The following is a 23,406-nucleotide window of genomic DNA, read 5'->3' on the forward strand; positions in this document are numbered from 1 at the left end:
AGAAAAAAATAAAGTGTGTAAAAAACAAATACATTTGGCAAAAGTGGAAACTGAGAGATTCACTGCTAAGAAAAGTAAAACAAACCCCAAACTATTCTTTAATTATATAAACAGTAAAAAGATTAAAATTGATGGTGTCGGCCCTTTAAAGAACAATGAGGGTGAAATCATAGAGAGCGATGTGGGAAAAGCAAATGTTTTAAATACTTTTTTCTCAACAGTGTTCACACAGGAAAAGGATTTGCCAAGGGAAATGCAGAGAGATAATGTAAACTCCCCATTAAGTATTACCTGCCTAACCCAGGAAGAAGTGCACAACCGCCTTAGTAAGATTAAAATTGACAAATCACCAGGCCCTGATGGCATTCACCCTTGGGTATTAAGGGAGTTAAGTAATGTGATACAGGCCTCTATTCCTTATATTTAAAGACTCTACAGAAACAGGGTCTGTTCCTTTTGATTAGCAGCAAGCAAATGTGGTACCAATATTCAAAAAGGGGTGCAAAAGGGAACCTGGAAACTATAGGCCAGTAAGCTTAACATCTGTTGTGGGTAAAATTTTTGAAGGGTTTCTAAGGGATACCATTATGGAATATCTCAATGTTAATAAATGTTTAACTCCATATCAACATGGATTTATGAAGGATCGCTCCTGTCAAACTAACCTGATCAGCTTCTATGAGGCTGTAAGCTCTCAAATGGACCAAGGAGAATCATTGGATCTCATTTATCTCGACTTCTCTAAAGCATTTGACACTGTCCCACATAAAAGATTGGTAAGTAAGATGAGAAGGCTTGGGCTAGGGGAAAATGTGTGTAGATGGGTAGGTAGCTGGCTTAGTGATAGAAAACAAAGTGGTTATTAATGGTGTATACTCAGATTGGGCCAGGGTTACTAGTGGGGTACCACAGGGTTCTGTATTGGGCCCCCTACTATTTAATATATTTATTAATGATCTAGTGGATGGCTTACACAGTAAAATATCAGTATTTGCAGATGATACAAAACTATGTAAGGTAGTTAACACAAAGGACAGATTGCAACTACAGACAGATTTGAGAAAATTGGAGAATTGGGCTGAAAAATGGCAAATGAGGTTTAACACAGATAAGTGTAAGGTTATGCACATGGGAAGGAGAAACAGATGTTATAATTACTTACTAAATGGGAAACTGCTGGGGAAATCAGACATGGAAAAAGACTTGGGCATCTTAGTCAATAAGAAGCTAAATTGGATTTCAGAGTCAGACAGCTGCCACCAAAGCAAATAGGGTCATGGGATGCATTAGAAGAGGTCTGGGGACACAAGATGAAAACATAATTCTCCCTCTGTACAAATCACTCGTCAGACCACACGTGGAGTATTGTGTGCAATTTTGGACGCCGGTGCTCAAGAAAGACATTACTGAACTTGAAAGGGTTCAAGGGCGGGCTACTAAAATGATAAAAGGAGTTGGTTCACTACAATACCCAGAAAGGTTATCAAAATTAGGTCTATTTACTCTAGAAAAGAGAAGACTTAGGGGAGACCTAATATATATGTACAAGTATATCAGAGGGCAATACAAAGATCTCTCCAATGAACTGTTTGTACCAAGGACTGTGACAAGAACAAGGGGGCATTCTCTTCGTTTGGAGGAAAGACAATTTCTGCACCAGCATAGAAGAGGGTTCTTCACGGTAAGATCAGTGAGGCTCTGGAATTCTCTTCCTGAGGAAGTGGTGATGGCCAACTCACTGAATGAATTTAAGGAATGGATGTTTTTCTTGTAACAGTATAGAAGGTTACGAATAACAGAATATTACAGGTAGATGGTTGACCCAGCTTAGGGGAAGGATTTTTTTTTTCCCTATGGAGAAAATTGGCTTCTACTCTGTGGGTTTTTTTGCCTTCCCCATGATCAAAAATGCAGAACAGCTTCACTAAAAATAGGCTGAACTAGATGGACATAAGGTCTTCCCTTCAGCTTTCAAAACTATGTTACTATATATTTGTATTTTAAGTTAATTATGTATTTGAATATCACATTACTTTCTGTGGCCAACAAAACTTTTGTTTATTATTTTCTTAACCTAAACCACATTTCAGAGGGTTTCAGCTTTCAAAAGTATAATTTATACAACCAATGGATGAATGTAACGTCAGGTTATAAGCTTTTATTTACATAACATGGATAAGCGACATAACTTCTGTCAGGGCGTGTATTTGGGATAATTTACCTATCTGTGATAATTCCCCTTCAATACATCATTTGGCCAGTTTTAAGAATCATAGAATCGTAGAGTTGGAAGGGACCTCCTGGGCCATCTGGTCCAACCCCCTGCTCAAAGCAGGATTCGCTAAATCATCCCAGTCAGATGTCTGTCCAGCCTCTGTTTGAACACTTCCATTGAAGGAGAACTCACCACTTCTCGTGGCAGCTTGTTCCACTCATTGATCACTCTGTCAAAAAGTTTTTTCTAATATCTAATCTGTGTCTCCTCCCATTCAGTTTCATCCCATTGCTTCTAGTCTTTCCTTGTGCAAATGAGAATAAAGTTCATCCTTCTACAATGTGACAGCCCTTTAGATATTTGTAGACAGCTATTAAGTCTCCTCTCAGTCTTCTCTTTTGCAAACTAAACATTCCCAAATCCTGCAACCTTTCCTCATAAGACAGGGTTTGCAGACTGGTCACCATTCTGGTCACTCTTTTCTGAACTTGCTCCAGTTTGTTGATGTCTTTTTTAAAATGTGGTGCCCAAAACTGGACACAATATTCCAGATGAGTTCTGACCAAAGAGGAGTAGAGGGAAATAATGACTTCACGTGATCTAGACTGTATGCTTCTGTTAATACATCCTAGAATTGCATTTGCCTTTTTTGCTGCTGCATCACACTGTTGACTCATATTCAGTCTGTGATCTATTAGTATACCCAAGTATTTTTCACATGTGCTGTTGCTTAGCCCTATTCCTCCCATTCTGTATATGCTTTTTTCATTTTTATTGCCCAGATGTAGTACTTTGCACTTTTCCGTGTTAAAAACCATTCTGTTAGTTGCTGCCCACTTCTCCAGTTTATTTATATCTTTTTGAATCCTCTCTCTCTCTTCTCTAGTATTAGCTATCCCTCCTAGCTTTGTGTCATCAGCAAATTTAATCAGTTTACCCGCAATTCCTTCATTTAAATAGTTGATAAAGATGTTGAACAATACAGGGCCCAGGACAGAGCCCTGTGGTACCCCACTTCAGACATTCTTCCAACTGGATGTGCAGCCATTTACGACCACTCTTTGGGTCCGATCATTAAGCCAGTTATGAATCCACCTAACAGTTGCCTTGTCCATTCCATACTTAGTCATTTTTTCAATAAGGATTGTATGAGAGACTTTGTCAAATGCTTTGCTGAAGTCAAGATATACTATATCTACAGCATTTCCTTGATCCACCCAATCAGTGATTCCGTCATAGAAGGAAATTAAGTTAGTCTGACATGACTTATTAGTTACAAACCCATGCTGACTCTGTTTAATCACTTCATTCTTATCCAGGTACTGACATACATGTTGTTTAATAATTTGTTCAAAGATCTTTCCTGGTATATGAAGTGTCCCAGGCTATTTTAATGCATATTTTAATGCATATATCACTTATGTGCCAATTAATATCCTGCTTGGCGTACGACTGACAGACATGCTACATTCCGCTTTAATATACCACGAACATGCTGTATTCCCCTTTAAGATATTTTTAATCTAAGCATTAGATGTCACAGTTTTTCCCTAATCGCTATAACAGGTCCCCAGTGTTTCATTACTATACACTCTCCACTTGACTACACATCTGATATAACACAGGGTCCATGGATATACTCATACAGGACGCGCCTCCATGACAACGGCTTTCTTGACAACCACCACAGCGTACATCGCTGCACAAGATATTCCCAGCCCAGCATCACTTCCGATGACGCGCTTCCAGTCCATTGCTCCGGTCCACAGCATTCTCCATACTGGCGCCAAGGTGTGGGCACTACGTCACTTCCGGTGACGAACTTCCGGCGAAGGCGCCCAGCGACGTTATTTAAAATCCTCTGCTCCACTAAGACTGTACACCAGCAACAGAGGGCAAGGCACGGGAGCGCCGCCTTTATCCTAGTCAACAAGTACAGGAGCACTGCACTACACCACCGACGGAAGCATACCTCCTCTTAACGTGCTTTCCTCCATCTTCTAACCATATCACCTTATTCCTACAGCAAACCACATCCCTAATGAACTGAGGACTATACAGGTATTTCATTGCATGACATTACCCATCTCATTGAATCTTACAGTCTTTTACCCCTAAACCTCTACTTTCTCTGCACGTACTATATCACATTCTGTGGACTGTCCCAATACAGACCACTGTTACCTTTGTCTCCAACGTATTACAAATAAGCATTCTTCATGACTATAGGTCGGCCACTTCTGCCACCCATTCATCTCCCCCCACAATACTTGGACAGGTTGACTATATTGTAATTCCCCCACACCATTGGGGATACATCGGGCTCATTTTATACTCCACATATGTCATTATGTTATTCTAACCTTTAAAACAAGGGATCTTAATATATTTAGTACCTCTTTGACTTCAGATGTCATTAAGTATCTTGATTGTTTTTCATTGCTATTTTATGTTTTGTATGAACATGTTACTTATGGATTTTTCTTTCTTACAGCAACATAATGATTAAGACCTAGGACGGGTCGAAACGTCTACAACTGAGTACAGTCGCTCTATAATTTTTTGCTGCACTGTGCCCATTTTTTTCTGTTTTCACTGACTAATAAATATTTTCTTGTATCACCTAAACAATAGAGTGCGTGATGAATTCTGACTGTATGGACAATGCCAGAAAAGAGTGGGGAATTGAGGCGAGAATAGGTGACATTGTTTTATTGGACGGAAACACTGGGATTGAGAAGGCATTGTCCAAGTAGTGGACAACCCTTTAACCTATTGTTTTTCCATTTTTTTTCCTTGCCTTTATTTGATATTGTGGGGGCACAATGATTAGATTTACATAGAATTATGGACCAAGTTAGAATGTTCGCAATAGTCATCCCCAAATCAATTTGTACTATAAGAACAACTGAACACTGTTGACAGGGCAGCATGAATCAAACAACTCATGAAAGACACAGAGTAGGAGCTTTGTCTCCCTGGTATTTTTTTTTTTTTTTAACAATGGCACACAGAAGAGAAAAAAGTATAGCCCTCAGAAGGGCTACAGTGACATGTTTATGACATCATTTAGTCCTGAAACAAATTAGTCTACTACTGCAACTAAAGGTACTATCCAGCTGCATCCTAATGTGCTCCAATTAAAAAGAAAATACATTAAATGGGTTATCTGGTCCAAATCAATAAGTCTCCAATCACTCTGCGTGACTGCAGACTTATGAAACCCCCAGAACATGCACTGTGCGAATTTGCCTGTTTCTGAGCCGGGACTGGAGGGAATGTATACCTTTGTATAGAGCAAGGCTGAGCTCGCTAGTTGGGCTGTGACCAGGAGTATGTGTAACACATACATATCCTCTGATCCCGAGTCAGAAATCAGCGAACACCTGCAGTGCACACTGCGTGCGTAAGGGGGGGAATTCATAAGTCTTCAGTCATACAGATTGACTGCAGACTTATTGATTTTTTTTTTTACTGGAAAACTCCTTTAAAGTTACAGTTGCTAATGTAATAAAACGTACTGTTCACAGAGAATATATCGATGCCGATAGGTTATCTGGCTAGTTAACTGGATTTATACGGCTTACTAGGTCTTGTTTAATTCCTAATGTGTTTTACATTACAATGTAGTAGTTTTATAAAATATAATTCATATTTGCATTTCCTAAATACAATGTTTTCTGCGCCAATTACCTGTGTTGACGACAGCCCTGACTCGTCCCTAGAAATCACCTTGCAAATATCAATGCCAGAGCCATGAATTTGCAGATCTTAAATACAAATTTTAAATATTCTTAGATTACAACCATATGAACTTTCAGAAATTCAATTTATATAGCAATATATGTGTGTAAAAAGTTAAAATATAGGGTATATACAATAGCACATAAGCACAAAAGTTCTGCACACACAAAGTAAAAAAAAATGTTCTGATGCAAACAATACATCATAAGTTTTAAAATACAAAATGTATTTCAAATAGTACATGATAACTCTACTCAACATAAAATATTTTACAAGATCAACAAATTCCAAAACACAACGTAAGTTTCTGGTTTCAAATGCTCCGGTGAGAAGAGGCTAATAAACCAAAGGGGATGTGCCCGATTTGAACATCTCTTTAATCCTTTTGACTTGGGCACAGGTAAGGGATAATAAAAAATAATAAAATAAATATAAATGTGGAGTCAAATATCCCACAATATGTTGCTGGTGATAGGGATTTGAGCTTTAAGAGGTACAGTACATAAAGTAATGATTGCAGTTTTAAAATTGATCAAAGAGTGTTGCTGCTTTTATAGAACACAGGGTATACAAGGGCCAAAACTGAAAATCGTTTTCTTTATATTTCCTTGTGCACTGAGGAGTGCTCTTTTAACATCCTTTTTCAGTCCTTTAAAACTTCTCCAATGTATCTCAATGTGCTTAGAACAGACATTTTGGTAAGGTTTTGTACAATTATTTAATTTAATAAGAGTAGTTACCATCAACCTGGCAGATAATTGGTGCAATTGCTCAGCAAAATAGAGCAATGACCTCCAAGACAAGGGGCAGCTCCTGCACAGGTTATTAACATGGTAATGTTTCACATGTTGTGTGGTTGCTTGGACACGTCAATAAAACTGATCGATCTTCTCATGTATTCTTGGGTCAGGCATAGCAAAGTAAAGTAGATGGGCAGCACAAGGCAGTGTCTGTAGTGAGCTCCGATAATACAGTATATCATTGTACTAAGAGCCACATCCATGAAAGACGCCAGAATGCATTATATATACATAAACTTTTCCTGCAAAAACAATGTGGAGCAAACAAAGAGCGGGAAAAGCAGAATTGCAAAGAAACAAAATACAATTAAAAAATAAAAATAAAATAATAAAAGAAGTCTTTTTTTTCTTCTTGATCTTGAAAGGTGTTATTTACTCACTTGGTTTTGAAGGCAGGAGTTAGGAGGATTCAGTTTAATGCAAAAAAGCAAAGATGAATGAAATCCTGTAGTTGCTGTCAGGCAGTTTTGCGCAGAAGGAGGGATATAGAAAATTAAATCATAATAAAAAAAAAATAACTGTTCATCTGGGTTTAGGGTAACCAGTCTCTCCTCAATAGGGGTTCATAAATGTAAATAAATCTGCCTGTCTTAGTCAGATTTGTGACAATAAAGGTCTTTAAGTGCTTTCAGTTCTTCAATCAATGTCTTGTTTTGATTTTCGAGGACAGCTACTCTGTTCTCTAAACATTTTACATATTCTTTCTTTTTCCGGCGACACTCCCGAGCTGCTTCCCTGCAAGTATAAAAAAGCATGTTATTCTCATATCAATAGACAAGCAGACAGTACTTTAACCCATTAGTGACAGAGCGAATTTGGTACTTAATGACCAAAGCAATTTTTACAATTCTGACCACTGTCACTTTATGAAGTTATAGCTCTGGAATGCTTCAACGTATCCCACTGATCACTGATTCTGAGACTGTTTTTTTATGACATATTGTACTTCATGTTAGTGGTAAAATTTCTTCGATATGACTTGAATTTATTTATGAAAAAGATGGAAATTTGTCTAAAATTTTGAAAATTTTGCAATTTTCAAACTTTTAATTTTTGTATCCTTAAATCAGAGAGTGTAGTCACACAAAATAATAAAAAATATTTCCCACATTTCATCTTTACATCAGTACTATTTTGGAAACAATTTTTTTTTTGTTAGGACGTTATAAGGGTTAAATGTTGACCAGTGATTTATCATTTTTCCAAAAAAATTTACAAAACCTTTTTTTTAGGGACCACCTCATATTTGAAGTGAGTTGGGAGGGGAGAGTCACTATAACAGAAAATACACAAAGGTGACACCATTCTAAAAACTGACACAAACTCTCCAGTGTCTATTCCCACGTGGCGTGTACCAACTAAAACTTATATCAGCATCACCTGGTCCCGCTGATCACAGGGAGACTAGGTGACAATGATGAGAGCTGGATTCAGCACTCGGCACCTGGGATCAGCGCTAACTGTAAAGCTTTTCCCAGACGCCGGTACGTGTCATACTGATGACACACAGATGTCATTGTTCTGCACAGACATGTCTACATGTTTTCCACGTGGTCCATGGAAACACTGACATTTGTGCAGACCCATAGATTTGAATGGGTCTGCATGTGTGTCTCCAGTACATGTGAAAACTGTAACCATGTGTACTGAAGACACTGAAGAGTGAAGGTTGCATTTTAGTCTTGAAAAACTCTTTTGGGAAACCCAGATAAAATCAGTAGTATGAATGCCCTTCTCATAGTCAGGTAGAGCTTTTTAGTCCAAACAGTGCACTAAGTTGCGACTGCAAGCACACAATCTATGATCATATAATGAAATATTACAGGAAAGTGTAGAATTACTAATAATTTTTTTAAGTAACCACCCTTTGACAGCCCCCAACCTCCCCCACCCCCCAAAAACACCACCATACCTGTTCTTCATAAGTCTCACTTCTCTCTTTCTTGCAGCTTCCTCAGCAGGCTGAGCAGGGATTGCTGGAGATGATGCCATGACCACTCCTGGTGCAATCGTGCTTGTGGGTGCAGTGCGTATCTGGTAAGTCTGTACATCTCCTGAGGCTGCTATAGAGGGGGGGGGAATAAAATAATGTTAGGCTAAAAAAATTCCACACTAGGTGTGGATGGGATTTTCAGTCTACTATAATATAAATCATGACATCACCTTTGTGGGGCTGAGTAGGACAGTGTCACAAGATCACACGTTAGTTGCAGAAGGTTTTTTGATTGGCCATAAGGCCAGGTTCAGATTGCGTTAAAGCAGTCCGTTTAACGCATAGCGATGACGGACTGCATTAACGCTATTTAATAACGCGATCGCTTTGTGTTCCCGCTAGCGCAGATGCTTCATCTGCGCTAGCAGTGACGGACCCTCGGATGCTGCAAACTGCTTCCGATGGTCCGTCAGAGAATGACGGCACATCGTTAACGCATGCCGATTATGGCATGCGTTAGCGATGTGCTCGTCAATAGCAGTCTATGGGTGTGTTAACGCATCCGTTACATAGCGTTAATGCCGCTATGTAACGGATGTGTTAACTGCACCCTTTTAACGCAATGTGAACCCAGCCTAACTGTGACAAGTCATTAAAACCGCATATAAAATGGAGCAAAAAAGGGACAGACACCTACAAATGATGCAAATGAAGGTGACGCTTATTAGAGCCGCAGAATTGTCAGGAGAACATGGATATTCTGGAATGTGGTACGTGGAGGACACCACCATGATGATGGCAATGGCCATAATAACAGGGCTGCTGAGTCACATAAATAATTCAAGTCCCACAATGGTCTTTTCTGAATTTGAGGGAGAGACCATAAAAATTACAATAAACTAAAGAATAAAATCAATGATTTATAAAAAGAAAAGCTAGATCTATCCCTAAAATGGACTTTTACTACATCAAACAAAATGGAAATTATGTGTCTGGTAATGGTCTAAAAATGCTACAAAAATTATGAGTACAATACTCTGCACTCTGAGTTTCACACCAGTGTACATGGTGTGAATATAGGGGTGAGCAGGCAGCAGGAATGCCATGCTACACCTGGGCAGGTATACTTTGAAAGGTGCCGTGTGTCAGTAGTGCCTATAATTAGGATAATACTTTGTATGCCAAGAGGTTTCATCATACATGGTAAACAAACTGACAGACATTTTAGCTTAAAGGGGTGGTCTGGAACTAAAATTAATTTCAAATTCTAAATGCCCATCAAACATACTTTAACCCCTTTATCCCCAAGGGTGGTTTGCATGGTAATGACCAGACCAATTTTTACAATTCTGACCACTGTCTCTTTATGAGGTAATAACTTTAAAATGCTTCCATGGATCCGGGTGATTCTGACATGGTTTTCTCGTGACATATTGTACTTCATGATAGTGGTAAAATTTCTTTGATATGACTTGCGTTTATTTGTGAAAAAAACGGAAATTTGGCGAAAATTTTGCAACTTTGAATTATCATGCCCTTAAATCACAGAAAATATGTCACACAAAATACTTAATAAGTAACATTTCCCACACATCTAGTTTACATCAGCATAATTTTGGAACCAAAATTTTTTTTTGTTAGGAAGTTATAAGGGTTAAAAGTTGACAAGCCATTTCTCATTTTTTCAACATCATTTTTTTTTAGGGACCACATCACATTTGAAGTCACTTTGAGGGGTTAATATAATAGAAAATACCCAAAAGTCGCACCATTCTAAAAACTGCACCCCTGAAGGTGCTCAAAACCTCATTCAAGAAGTTTATTAACCCTTCAGGTGCTTCACAGGAATTTTTGGAATGTTAAAAAAAAAAAAAATGAACATTTAACTTTGTTCACAAAAAATTTACTTCAGATCCAATTTGTTTTATTTTACCAAGGGTAAAAGGAGAAATTGGACCCCAAAAGTTGTTGTGCAATTTGTCCCGAGTACGCCGATACCTAATATATGGAGGGAACCACTGTTTCGGCGCATGGCAGAGCTCAGAAGGGAAGGAGCACAGTTTGACTTTTTAAACGAAAAATTAGCTGGAATTGAGATCGGACGCCATGTTGCATTTGGAGAGCCCCTGATGTGCCTAAACAGTGAAAACCCTCCACAAGTGACACCATTTTGGAAACTAGATCCTCTATGGAACTTATCTAGATGTGTTGTGAGCACTTTGAACCCCCCAGGGCTTCCCAGAAGTTTATAACGTAGAGCCATAAAAATAAAAAATCTTATTTTTTCCACAAAAATGATCTTTTCGCTACCCAATTTATTAAAATTTTCCCAAGGGTAACAGGCCCCCAAAAGTTATTTTTCAATTTGCCCTGAGTACGCTGATACCCCATATGTGGGAGTAAACCACTATTTGGGCGCATGGCAGAGCTCGGAAGGGAAGCAGTGTCATTTGACTTTTTTGGCTGGAATTGAGATCGGACGCCTTGTCGCGTTTGGAGAGCCCCTGATGTGCGTAAACAGTGGAAACACCCCTCAAATGACACCATTTTGGAAACTAGACCCCACAAGGAACTTATCTAGATGTGTGGTGAGAACTTTGAACCCCCATGGGCTTCACATAAGTTTATAACGTACAGCCGTAAAATTAAAAAAAATCATTTTTTCCACAAAAATGATCTTTTCACCCCCAATTTTTATTTTCCCAAGGGAAACAGGACCCCAAAAGTTATTGTGCAATTTGTCCTGAGTATGCTAACACCCCATATGTGGGGGTAAACCAATGTTTGGAAGCATGGCAGAGCTCAGAAGGGAAGGAGCGCCTTTTGATGCAAAATTTGATGGAATTGAGATCGGGCGCCATGTCACGTTTGGAGAGACCCTGATGTGCCTAAACTGTGGAAACTCCTCCAATTCTAACTCCAACCCTAACCCCAACACACCCCTAACCCTAGTTCTAACCCTAGCCCTAACCCAAATGGGAAAATGGAAATACATTTTTTTTGTTTTATTTTTCCCTAACTAAGGGGGTGATAAAGGGGGGTTTGATTTACTATTTATGGCAGGTTTTTATGTTTGGCAGCTGTCACATGCTAAAAGACGCTTTTTTATTGTAAAAATAGTTCTTGCATCACCACATTTTGAGAGCTATAATTTTTCTATATTGTGACTCAAAAAGTCACGTGAGGTTTTATTTTTTGCGGAACAAGTTGACGTTTTTATTGGTACTATGTTCGGGCATGTGACTTTTTTCATCAGTTAATATTCCGATTTTTGGGATTTAGAATGAACAAAAACCAGCATTTCATGAATTTCTTGGGGGGGGGGGGGGTTTACACCATTCCACGTGTGGTAAAATTTATAAAGCGCTTTTATTCTTTGGGTCAGTACGATTACAGAAATACCTCATATATATCATTTTTTGATGTTTTGGCACTTTTATACAATAAAAACAATTTTATATAAAAAAACAATTATTTTTGCATCACTTTATTCTGCGAGCTATGACTTTTTTTATTGTTCTGCTGATGACGCTGTATGGTGGCTCGTTTTTTTGTGGGACAAGATGACGTTTTCAGCGGTACCCTGTTTATTTATATCTGTCTTTTTGATCGCGTGTTATTGCACTTTTTGATCGGCGGTATGGTGATAAAGCATTGATTTTTTTGCCTTTTTTTTTTTGAAGGGGATCACTAAAGGGGTTAACTAGTGGGATGGTTTTATAGGGCGGGTCATTACGGACGATACTAAATATGTGCATTTTTATTGTTTTTTTAAATTTACAAAAAAAAAAAAAAGAATTAGAGAATTTATTAATTATTTTTACACGATTTTTCTTTTTTTTTAACTTTATTACTTTGTCCCACTGTGGGACATCACTATAAAGTGTCAGATTGCTTTGCAGTGCACTGTGCCAGATCAGCAATCTGACAGACACTGCAGGAGGCTTTTTCAGCGCCTGCTGTCAGCAGGCACTGAGAAAGCCACCTCCCTGCAGGACCCCAAAAGCCCCCGCAGCCATATTGGATCCGGGGGCCTGCAGGGAGGAGACCCTCCGAGCGACGCAAGCACATCGTGTCGCTCCGAGGGTCTTGGGGAAGCGCGCAGGGAGCCCCCTCCCTATGTCCCTGGTACACTGCGATCATGTTTGATCGCAGTGTGCCAGGGGTTAATGTGCTGGGGGAGGTCCGTGACCGTCCCTGGCATATAGTGCCGGGTGTCAGCTGTGATAATCATCTGACACTCGGCCGCGATCAGCAGCGCTCCCCCCGTGAGCGCCGCTAATCGCGTATGACATACTATTCCGTCCATGGGACTTAAGTCCCAGGTCACATGGACGGAATAGTATGTCCAATGTAAGGAAGGGGTTAATCAATTTTTCAACCATGTCGACAGTTTAACCTTTTGCAACATCGTCTTGGGGTTGTTTGGCTCTCTTGGATGCGAACCTGACCCGAAGGAATGGCGACTGTTCATTGACTTGTCAGTTTTAAGTCTGAAGGCCGTTTTACTACACAATGGAAATATCTACCCTTCTATACCTATTGGACATGCCGTACACATGAAAGAAACATATGAGAATATGGAGTTACTTTTGACCCACATTATATATATTATAACTGGAACATATGTGGTGATCTAAAAGTTGCTGCACTTCTTCTTGGACTGCAGCTTGGATATACCAAGTATTGTTGGTTTATTTGTGAGTGGGACATTTGTGCACTATTTCAGAAAGGACTGGCCACTCCGCGAAAACATGATTGCTGGACAGAAGAATGTTAAACATAATCCTCTCGTTGATAAAGCAAAGATATTTCTTCCTCCTTTGCACATTAAACTTGGGCTTATGAAGAATTTTGTCAAAGCAATGATCAAAGAATCTGAAGTCTTTTCTTAATTGCGACAGAAATTTCCAAGAATAAGTGATGCAAAGATTAAAGAAGGTATTTTTATTGGCCCACAGATCAGAGATATAATGAATGACAGTAGCTTTGATGGTCTTTTGCAAGGTGCTGAACAAGTGGTATGGACAGCCTTTAAAGATGTGACCTTCAACTTCCTTGGCAACAGCAGGGCACCGAACTTTGAACAACTCGTGGACAACATGCTCACAGCATATCATTTGATGAAATGCAATATGTCACTAAAAATGCATTTTCTACATTCTCACTTGGACTTTTTTCCAGCCAATCTTGGTGCCGTTAGCGATGAACACGGTGACAGATTTCACCAAGACATTGCGTTGATGGAGAAAAGGTACCAGGTAAAGTAGAGTATGTCAATGCTGGCTGACTATTGCTGGAATCTTAATTGAGAAGCATCTGACAAGGATATAAACGAAAGTCATCTGCAAAACACTTTTGAACAATTGCTTTTGCTACTGACATCGATTCACATGTATGTAGTGTCTCGGTTGTCATAATGTAAACTATAAACTGTAGTTTCTTAACCTCGTACCGCCAGCTGACGGAATAGCACGTCAGCTGGCAGTATCCCCAGCTTTGAGGTGGGCTACGGCGGTGAGCCCACCTCAAAGCCACATGTCAGCTGTTTTTAACAGCTAACGTGCACGCAGTAGGTGTGAGTGGAATCGCGATCCGCCCACACCTATTAAGTAGTTAAATGCCGCTGTCAAACTCTGACAGCAGGCATTTAAATGCACTTCCGGATGCCGGTCTGGAAATACGCGCAACGATGACCCCCGTTACGTGATCGGGGGTCATCGCTGCGTTTCCATCACAACCAGAGGTCTCCTTGAGACCTCTATGGTCATTGATGGCAGATTGCTATGAGCGACACCCTGTGGTCGGCGCTCATAGCAAACCTGGAATTCTGCTGCATAGAGGTGATCTGAGAAATCACCTCTATGTAGCAGAGATCGTGCTATGGCAGTTTCTAGCCTCCTATGGAGGCTATTGAAGCATGCCAAAAGTAAAAAAAAAAATTGCATAAAAATATAAAAAAAACAAAAAAAAAACCCAAAAGTTCAAATCACCCCTCTTTCACCCCAATCAAAATAAAACAATAAAAAAAAAGGAAAAATCAAACCTACACATATTTGGTATCTCCGTGTTCAGAATCGCCCGATCAATAAAAAAAAATTATCTTGATCGCTAAACAGCGTATTGATAAAAAAAATCAAAACACCAGAATTACGTTTTTTTGGTCGCCGCGACATTGCAATAACGGGCAATCAAACGAACGTATCATTAAAAATGTCAGCTCGGCACGAAAAAAAAGAGGGATTTTTGGTACTCACTGTAAAATCTCTTTCTTGGAGCCTTCATTGGGGGACACAGTAACCATGGGTGTGTGCTGCTTTTGCTAGGAGGCTGACACTAGGCAGAAAAAAAGGAAAATAGCTCCTTCCCAGCAGTATACACCCACCGACAGGCACCTCAGTTGGTGTAAAAGCAGTAGGAGAAGCAACTAGAACTCAACGTATGTACTAAACGAACACTAAAGGCACGTAGGCCCAAAAAAAGCGGAACAAATAGGGAGAGTGCTGTGTCCCCCAATGAAGGCTCCAAGAAAAATTTTACGGTGAGTACCAAAAATCCCTCTTTCTTTATCGCTTCATTTGGGGACACAGGTAACCATGGGACGTCTAAAAGCAGTCCCAAGGGTTGGAATAGAGAAAAATGCAATGAGAATTGACTTAGGTCAGCCGATGTGCAATCACCGCCTGTAGTACCTTCCTACCCAAGCCTGCATCAGACGAGAGGCATGGGTATAACCCTGTAAAACCTCATAAAAGGTGTGCAAGGATGACCAAGTGAGCCTTCACTCCCGGAGGAGGCTGTTTGTTCTGAACGCGGTAAGCCTCCAGTATCGCGGAACAAATCCAATGGGCGATAGTGGACTTAGAAGCTGGAAGCCCCTTACAAAGACCTTCAGAGATGACAAATAGGGAATCGGTTTCACGAAAAAAAGCAGTCCTAGAGAGGTAGACTCGAATAGCTATGACCAAATCCAGCTTGTGGAGAGACTTCTCCAGGGGATGAACCGGGTAAGGACATAGGGAAGGAAGGACAATGTCCTCACTGATGTGAAAGTTAGAGAGCACCTTGGGAAGAAAGGAAGGAACAGGTCTAAGAACTACCTTGTACTGATATAGAATCAGGAACCGAGAACAACAGGATAATGCTGCTAACTAGGAAATCCTCCTAATAGACGTAATAGCAATTAGGAAAGCCAGCTTTCATGACAGAAAAGAAAAAGGAATGTCCTGAATGGGTTGGAAGGGTGCACGTTGGAGCGCGCCAAGATCTGTCAGAGGATGGTAAGGTGGTGCCAGATGGGCGACACCATGAAGAGAGGTCTTCACCTGAGAGGAGGAAGCCAGATCCCTCTGGAAAAGGATAGACAGAGCGGAAACCTGACCCTTAAATGGTATTGAGGGATAGACCTGAGTCGAAACCCACTTGAAGAAAACCCAGAATAGAAGGAAGGGAAAAAGACATAGGAATCAATTTGTTTTCCTCGCACCACCAGAAGAAGGCCTTCCAATACCTGCGGTAAATGCGCGAGAATGTTGGTTTTCTCGCCCTAATCATGGTCTGAATGACCTGTTGAGAAAAATCAGCCTCCTTCAGAACTGCAGCCTCAACGGCCATGCCGTTGAACTCAGACTGAGAACTCTGGTGGAAGAGAGGGCCATGCGAGAGGAGATCTGGACAGTCTGAAAGCCTCCAGGGAATGTCCAAAATCTTTACCAGCTTTGCATACCAAAGACGTCTAGGCCAGTCTGGAGCTATCAGGATTACGGGAATCCCTTCTATCTTTTTCCTTCGGAATCAAGGGGAGAGGCGGAAAAAGATAAGGCAGCTGAAACTGGGACCACAGGATCACTAAGGCATTGCAGCCGATGGCCAGATGGTCCCGAGATCTGGCTACAAACAGAGGAACCTTGTGGTTCATCAGAGACACCATGTGGTCGACGTCCGGAGTGCCCCACTTCTCACATATTTGGTTGAAGACTGCGGGATTGAGAGACCACTCGCCTGATGCGAGGCCTTGACGACTCAGAAAATCGGCTGCCCAATTTTCTACCCCCGGAATGTGAACGGCTGATAAGGCAGGGACGTGACGTTCCGCCCATTGCAGAATTCGTGTCACCTCTGCCATGACCTGTTTGCTGCGAGTCCCTCCTTGGTGATTTATGTAAGCCACGGCCATGGCGTTGTCCAATTGACTATGGACCGGCTTGCCTGCGAGGAGGAACTGCCAGCGAAGAAGGGCAAGGAAGATTGCCCTGAACTCCAGAAGATTGATGGGGAGAAGGGTTTTCTGAGCGTTCCAGTGACCCTGTGCTGTGTGCTGAAGGAAAACTGCTCCCCATCCGAGGAGACTGGCGCTGGTGGTGAAGACCTGCCACCGAAGAGGAAGAAAGGACCTCCCACGCAGGACTGAGGTGGACAGAGTCCACCAGGTCAGGGATTGCCTCACCTTGAGAGGCAGAAGAACAGGTCGGTCTAGGGAGACTGTTCTCTTCTCCCAGGCGAACAGGAAGGCTAGCTGAAAAGGGCAGGAGTGGAACTGGGTGAAGGGCATGGCTTTCAAGGAGGCAATCATCTTCCTCAGGACTCTCATGCAGGACCGAAGGGGGAGAGGGACTGGGCACTTTAGGGATCTGATTCCCTGGCAGAGGGATGAAAACTTGTCCTTTGGAAGGAAGACCCGAGCTCGTGTCGAACTCCAAATCCCGGGATACCAGACGCTGAGTTGGGATCAGTGAAGATTTCTATTGGTTGATTATCCAGCCGAGAAGGACCAGAGTGTCCAGAGTGACCAGGAGGCTCTGATAACAGTCTCGAAAGGACAGCCCTTTGATCAGAAGATCATCCAGATAAGGGATTATGAGAATCCCCTTGGAGCGAAGGATGGTCATGACCGCTGCCAAGACCCTGGGGGCAGACGCCAGGCTGAAAGGAAGGGCCTTGAACTGATAAGGATCCTCCTGAATCGTGAACCGAAGGAATCTCTGATGCTGCACACAAACAGGAATGTGAAGATAAGCATTCTGAATGTCTACAGAGCAAAGAAACTCCCCCGGTTCCATGGAGGCGTTCACGGAGCATAAGGACTCCATCCTGAAGTGGTGGATCCGAACGTGGCGATTCAACTGTTTGAGGTCCAAGATCGGGCAGAGTGAACCGTCTTTTTTCGAGACTACAAAAAGGTTGGAGTAGAACCCTGAAAACCGTTCGTTTCAAGGAACGAGTACGATTACTCCCGTGTTTAGAATGGAAAAGATGGCCTGGAGAACCCATGGGGCTTGAGACTGTTGTTTTGGTGGGCGAGACAAAACGGAACGTCTTCTGGGGGGGGGGGTGGGCAAAAGTCGATCATGTAGCTGGACGTAATCATCTCTCTGACCCAGGCGTCGCCGACCACCGACAATCATGCATCCCTGAAGAGAAGCAGCCTGCCTCCTACCCTGGAAAGACTTTCAGGTGGGGGTGATCCATCATTTGGAGGAGAGCTTGTGATTGCGGGACCCAGAGTGCTTTGAGGAGCGGCCCTTAGGCCTCCAGTGAGGGGTTGGTCTGAAGGATGGTTTCCTTCTATCCTGCTGGGAGGAGGTTTCTGAAGAGGAGAAAGTTCGAAAGGAACGAAAAGGCAGTGGTCCTTTTCTATTGAAGGGACGTTTTGGCCTGGACTGAGGAAGAGAGGTACTTTTCCCCCCCCGGTAGCATCTGAAATTATCTGGTCCAGCCTGGACCCAAAGAGCCTAGAACCCTGGAAAGGCAGGTTGGTGAATGGCTTCTTAGAGGTCAGGTCTGCATTCCACGCCTTCAACCAAAGGATGCAGCGAATGGCAATGATGTTGCTGCTTGCTCTTGGGGAACAGGCGGCCGCATCCTAAGAGGCAGTCAGAAGATATTTGCCAGCGTGAGCAATCTGGTCTGCCAAATCTGCCAGTTCATCTGGAGGAGCTGCCGTTACAATGCCCTGGCAAAGTATTTTGGCCCAGGCAGATATGGATTTCGCCTCCCAGGTGGAAGCAAAGCTGGGGCAGAGGGAAGCACCAGTCGCCTCAAAGGCCGATTTGGTCAAAGACTCAATCTGACTGTCCGTAGCATCTTTGAGAGACACCGCATCTGGTATAGACAGAACTGTTTTAGAGGACAAGCAAGACTAGCAGATCCACCTTAGGGGATTCTGTCCATTTATTGACAAGATCTGGACTAAATGGATATAGAATGCCTAGTTGCTTCCTTCCTGGAAAACGCTTTTCGGGATGTTTCCAATGTTTGGCCATAGTAGCCTCAAACTCCTTGCGATTGGGAAAAGTCCTGGAGGGACATTTAACCTGTTTGAATGAAACGGAGTCATCCTGTGCAGGCGCCTCTTCCTCCTTTAGTTTAAGAGTTTGAATAATAGCCGAGATAAGGCTATCTACCATGTCCTGCATCCTGGAGCCTAGTTTGCATCAGAGTCAGACTCAGACTGAGAATCCGCATCTGACCCAATGCCCACCTCCGACGAGGGAGAATGGGGAGAGAGGGGCATCCTGGATGCTGCTGATGGGCCCGGTGAACTGGATGAGGAGCTAGATAGAGCCGCTTCCTAGATCTTTTACCCGATCTGTCCCCTGCGAAGGTCGTGGTCATTTGCGTGTTCACCGTAAGAGGTGTTCGGCGCACTGGTGGCAGCAGATAGATGTGAAAGACGTTCCAGGACCTGGACCAGGGATTGGAACACTTTACTCAGGTCAGAGACCGACAGACATAGCAATAGCCCACTCCGGAGGAAGGGGTGTGCTCTCATCCTGGGCATTGGAGCGCTCCTGAGGTGCAGACACAGTGGATGGGCTGCATGATGGGCAGAGAGGAGAAGGCTGACCTAAAGTTCACTTTAGTTTGCAGTGGGCACAGGCGTAATGAATCACGGTGGGCTTAGAGGGAGGACAAGATGCCCCTGCAGAGTTGGGCATAATTTGAGCCTTGTTGCTACTGCTGAGAGGCGACTATATAGGGAGAAGGGCACAAGAGAGAGAGGACAGAGCCTACCCGAGCCAGCAATGAGCAGCAGATGACCGGAGGTTAGCTGTGTCTCCTTGTCTGAAGGCTGCAGCAGGAACAGCGAATCTGAAGGCTGTAAAGTGCAGATAGCAGAGCCACGGATCCAAGATGTCTCCGGCAGAGCAGTGATAGCAGCATGCTGCAGAGCGGGGGGCGTGGCTAAGAGAGGCAGAATCTGGTTGGATAACACATCGGGGAGGGCGTGGCCAGCCCTGTTATCTGCTGACCAGCATGAAAATAAAGAGCCCCTGTGATTGGCTGAACCTGGCGATACCAAATAGGTGTAGGTTTGATTTTTTTTTTTTTATTGTTTTACTTTGATTGGGGCAAAAGGGGGTGATTTAAACATTTTTTTTTTTATTTGTAAACACTTTTTTTTTTTTTTTTACTTTTAGCATGCTTCAATAGCCTCCATAGAGCATGCCATACTTGATCGGCTCTGCTACATATAGGCGATGCTCAGATCACCTATATGTCGCAGAAATACAGCATTTCTATGAGCGCCGAGCACAGTGTGGTGCTCATTGCAATCTGCCGGCAACAACCATAGAGGTCTCTATGAGACCTCTGGTATTCAAGGCAACGTGTTGCTGACCCCCGATCAAGTGATGGTGGTCAGCGATGCGCTCATTTCTGGCCGGGCGCTGGAAGTACTAGTTAAATGCCCGCTGTCAGCGTTTGACAGCGGGATTTAACTTCTTAATAGGCGCGGGCGGATCGCAATTCTGCCCGCGCCTATTGCGGGCACATGTCAGCTGTTTATAACGGCTGACATGTCGCGGCTTTGAGGTGGGCTCACCGCCGGAGCCCACCTTAAAGTAGGGTATACCGACCGTTGACGTACTATCCAGTCAGCTGTCGTTAAGGGGTTAAGCAACCTTTGGAATTTTTTTTTCCACCACTTAGATAAAAAAGATCCTAGACATGTTTGCTGTCTATGAATTCATAATGACCTGAAGAATCATAATGGCAGGTCAGTTTTAGCATTTAGTGAACCTAGCAAAAAAAGAAACAAAAAACAAGTGTGGGATTGCACTTTTTTTCAATTTCACTGCATTTGGCATTGTTTTCCCGTTTTTGAGTACACGACATGATAAAACCAATTGTGTCGTTCAAAAGTACAACTCGTCCAGCAAAAAATAAAACCTCACACGGCCATATTAATGGAAAGATAAAGTTATGGCTCTGGAAAGAAGGGGAGCAAAAAACGAAAAAAGCTCAGGTTATGAAGGGGTTAAAAACCTTACGCGATAAAGACTTTTGGAGCATATATGTTCAGCATATCAAAATCTATAAGGTACAATAAAATTTTCTCAGGTGACAAGAACTTCCCTGAAATTTGTTGCACAGTGTTATTAGTTGGACAGAAAAAAAAATACTATAGGGGAGACTACAGAGGAAAGCCTCCTCTGCTTCTTGTGCAGATCACTGATTATTCCATGACTGAGCCGAAATTTCGATCTGCGTATGCGTAGTCACAGGTGGCATTTTATTGAAGTCCTCCATAGAAGATGTCGGTTCCCACTGCACACGCGCAGCCCACACAATAATGGCGGTAGTGCGGAATTTTAAAAAGGAGGCAGGTCACTGAATAATCAGTGACCTGCACTAGAAGATGAGGAGGCTGGTGGTGTGGGGTGACAGAGAATGAGAAAAAGACCCTAAGGACAAGGCGTTCTTAAGTAAAGTTACCGTAAAACAGCTACACGAATGCAGAAGTAACATATCAAGTTACATCCCTTACCTTGTACAACAACTTGATTACTTGGGACAAGAATTTGCTGTCCGTCGGTGGTCTGTGCATATTGTAAGATGGTAGGCTGAGATGCAGCTGTGTTGGCCATAGTTAACGTCTGAAGACTTTGGACTCCATCTGTACCATTATTGGCTAGTTGTATAGCTCCTCCCTGAGTAATGGCAACTAAATCAGAAATATACAGCACGGTATGATTATAAGAAAAGGTGCTTGAAAAATATTAGAAATTAACATATGAACATTTCCATCTCTGACAAGTTCAGTCAATGTGTTACAAGGCTACAACTTGCAAATATTTCACCCAAAATGAAGCAGCTGTTATTTGCACAAAGTGTATTGCTGTCAGACCTGGTCATGGTTATATGGGTAGTGTTTTGTACCCTATCGAAACATATACCAAACATAAGATCCATGTGCACACTGCACATAAGAATAATATAACTGTCTGCAATTGTGCAGTAATACTGTGATTCATGATGCCTACATACTGAGCAGCGTGTCACGATTTAAATAAAATGGCAAAAATGTGATCAGCCCACAAACTACTGTAATGTTTACAACATGCTAAAATTACCACCTGTGCACCCACACTGTAATTAAACAAAAAAAAGGAGCTACTGAAGACTTACTATACTGGCCACTGCTGGTTTGGTAGATTGGTGTCGGTACAGTCACTGTTGTAATGGCTGGAGCAGAGGTTTCCTCTTCAGACTTTTCTTCTTCAATTCTTGGTACACCAGGAGCATCTGAAGATAGGTCATTTAAGATTTTTCTGTTGAAATGAATATATTTAGTCTCCTTAAAAATGCTCTATCGATAATGACATCTTCCCCAAGTACACTAAACCACCGCCATTAATTTATTGCCATTTTTATCCCATTCTGCAAGAGACCTTTACAGTTTTATAAATTTCTGCAAATGCTTAAAATCTATTTTTTAGCTGTGGAGGTGATATGTTAATTAGTAGGCGAGTAGTTGTGGGGGCATTGCTTTCCCAGGACTAATCATCTACAATGCCTACAAGTAGTATTCAACCCCCTGCAGATTTAGCAGGTTTACACATTCGGAATTAACTTGGCATTGTGACATTTGGACTGTAGATCAGCCTGGAAGTGTGAAATGCACTGCAGCAAAAAAGAATGTTATTTCTTTGTTTAATTTTTTTTTAAATTGTGAAAAGTTTATTATTATTATTATTATTATTTATTGTTATAGCGCCATTTATTCCATGGCGCTTTACATGTGAGGAGGGGTATACATAAAAACAAGTACAATAATCTTAAACAATACAAGTCATAACTGGTACAGGAGGAGAGAGGACCCTGCCCGCGAGGGCTCACAATCTTCAAGGGATGGGTGGTAATACAGTAGGCGAGGGTAGAGCTGGTCGTGCAGCGGTTTGGTCGATCGGTGGTTACTGCAGGTTATAGGCTTGTCGGAAGAGGTGGGTCTTCAGGCTCTTTTTGAAGGTTTCGATGGTAGGTGAGAGTCTGATATGATGTGGTAGAGAGTTCCAGAGTAGGGGTGATGCGCGAGAGAAATCTTGTATGCGATTGTGGGAAGAGGAGATAAGAGGGGAGTAGAGAAGGAGATCTTGTGAGGATCGGAGGTTGCGTGCAGGAAAGTACCGGGAGACGAGGTCACAGATGTATGGAGGAGACAAGTTGTGGATGGCTTTGTATGTCATGGTTAGGGTTTTGTAATGGAGTCTCTGGGCAATTGGGAGCCAGTGAAGGGATTGACAGAGGGGAGAAGCTGGGGAATAGCGGGGGGACAGGTGGATTAGTCGGGCAGCAGAGTTTAGAATAGATTGGAGGGGTGCGAGAGTGTTTGAGGGGAGGCCACAGAGCATGAGGTTGCAGTAGTCAAGGCGAGAGATGATGAGGGCATGGACTAGGGTTTTTGCAGATTCTTGGGTGAGGAATGAACGGAT

The 23,406-nt window shown here is 42.3% G+C and overlaps 1 protein-coding gene across 2 annotated transcripts in view; it reads right to left on the minus strand.

Moving 5' to 3' along the window:
* Positions 1–6,025: 6,025 nt before the first annotated feature.
* CREB1 (cAMP responsive element binding protein 1) overlaps positions 6,026–23,406 on the minus strand; it is a 349,835-nt gene continuing 332,454 nt past the window's right edge. For both annotated transcript variants that reach the window (XM_073558231.1, XM_073558230.1), the window contains 4 exons: positions 22,103–22,245; positions 21,462–21,638; positions 8,672–8,822; positions 6,026–7,494 (listed from right to left, as the gene is read on the minus strand). In XM_073558231.1, coding sequence (XP_073414332.1) covers positions 7,350–7,494; positions 8,672–8,822; positions 21,462–21,638; positions 22,103–22,245 — 616 coding nt within the window. In that variant the 3' untranslated portion in view covers positions 6,026–7,349. The remainder of the gene's footprint in view (positions 7,495–8,671; positions 8,823–21,461; positions 21,639–22,102; positions 22,246–23,406) is intronic.

The sequence above is a fragment of the Dendrobates tinctorius genome, unplaced genomic scaffold (genome assembly GCF_039654945.1).
Source record: "Dendrobates tinctorius isolate UK_male_01 unplaced genomic scaffold, ASM3965494v1 ptg000254l, whole genome shotgun sequence".
NCBI classification, from domain to species: Eukaryota; Metazoa; Chordata; class Amphibia; order Anura; family Dendrobatidae; genus Dendrobates; species Dendrobates tinctorius.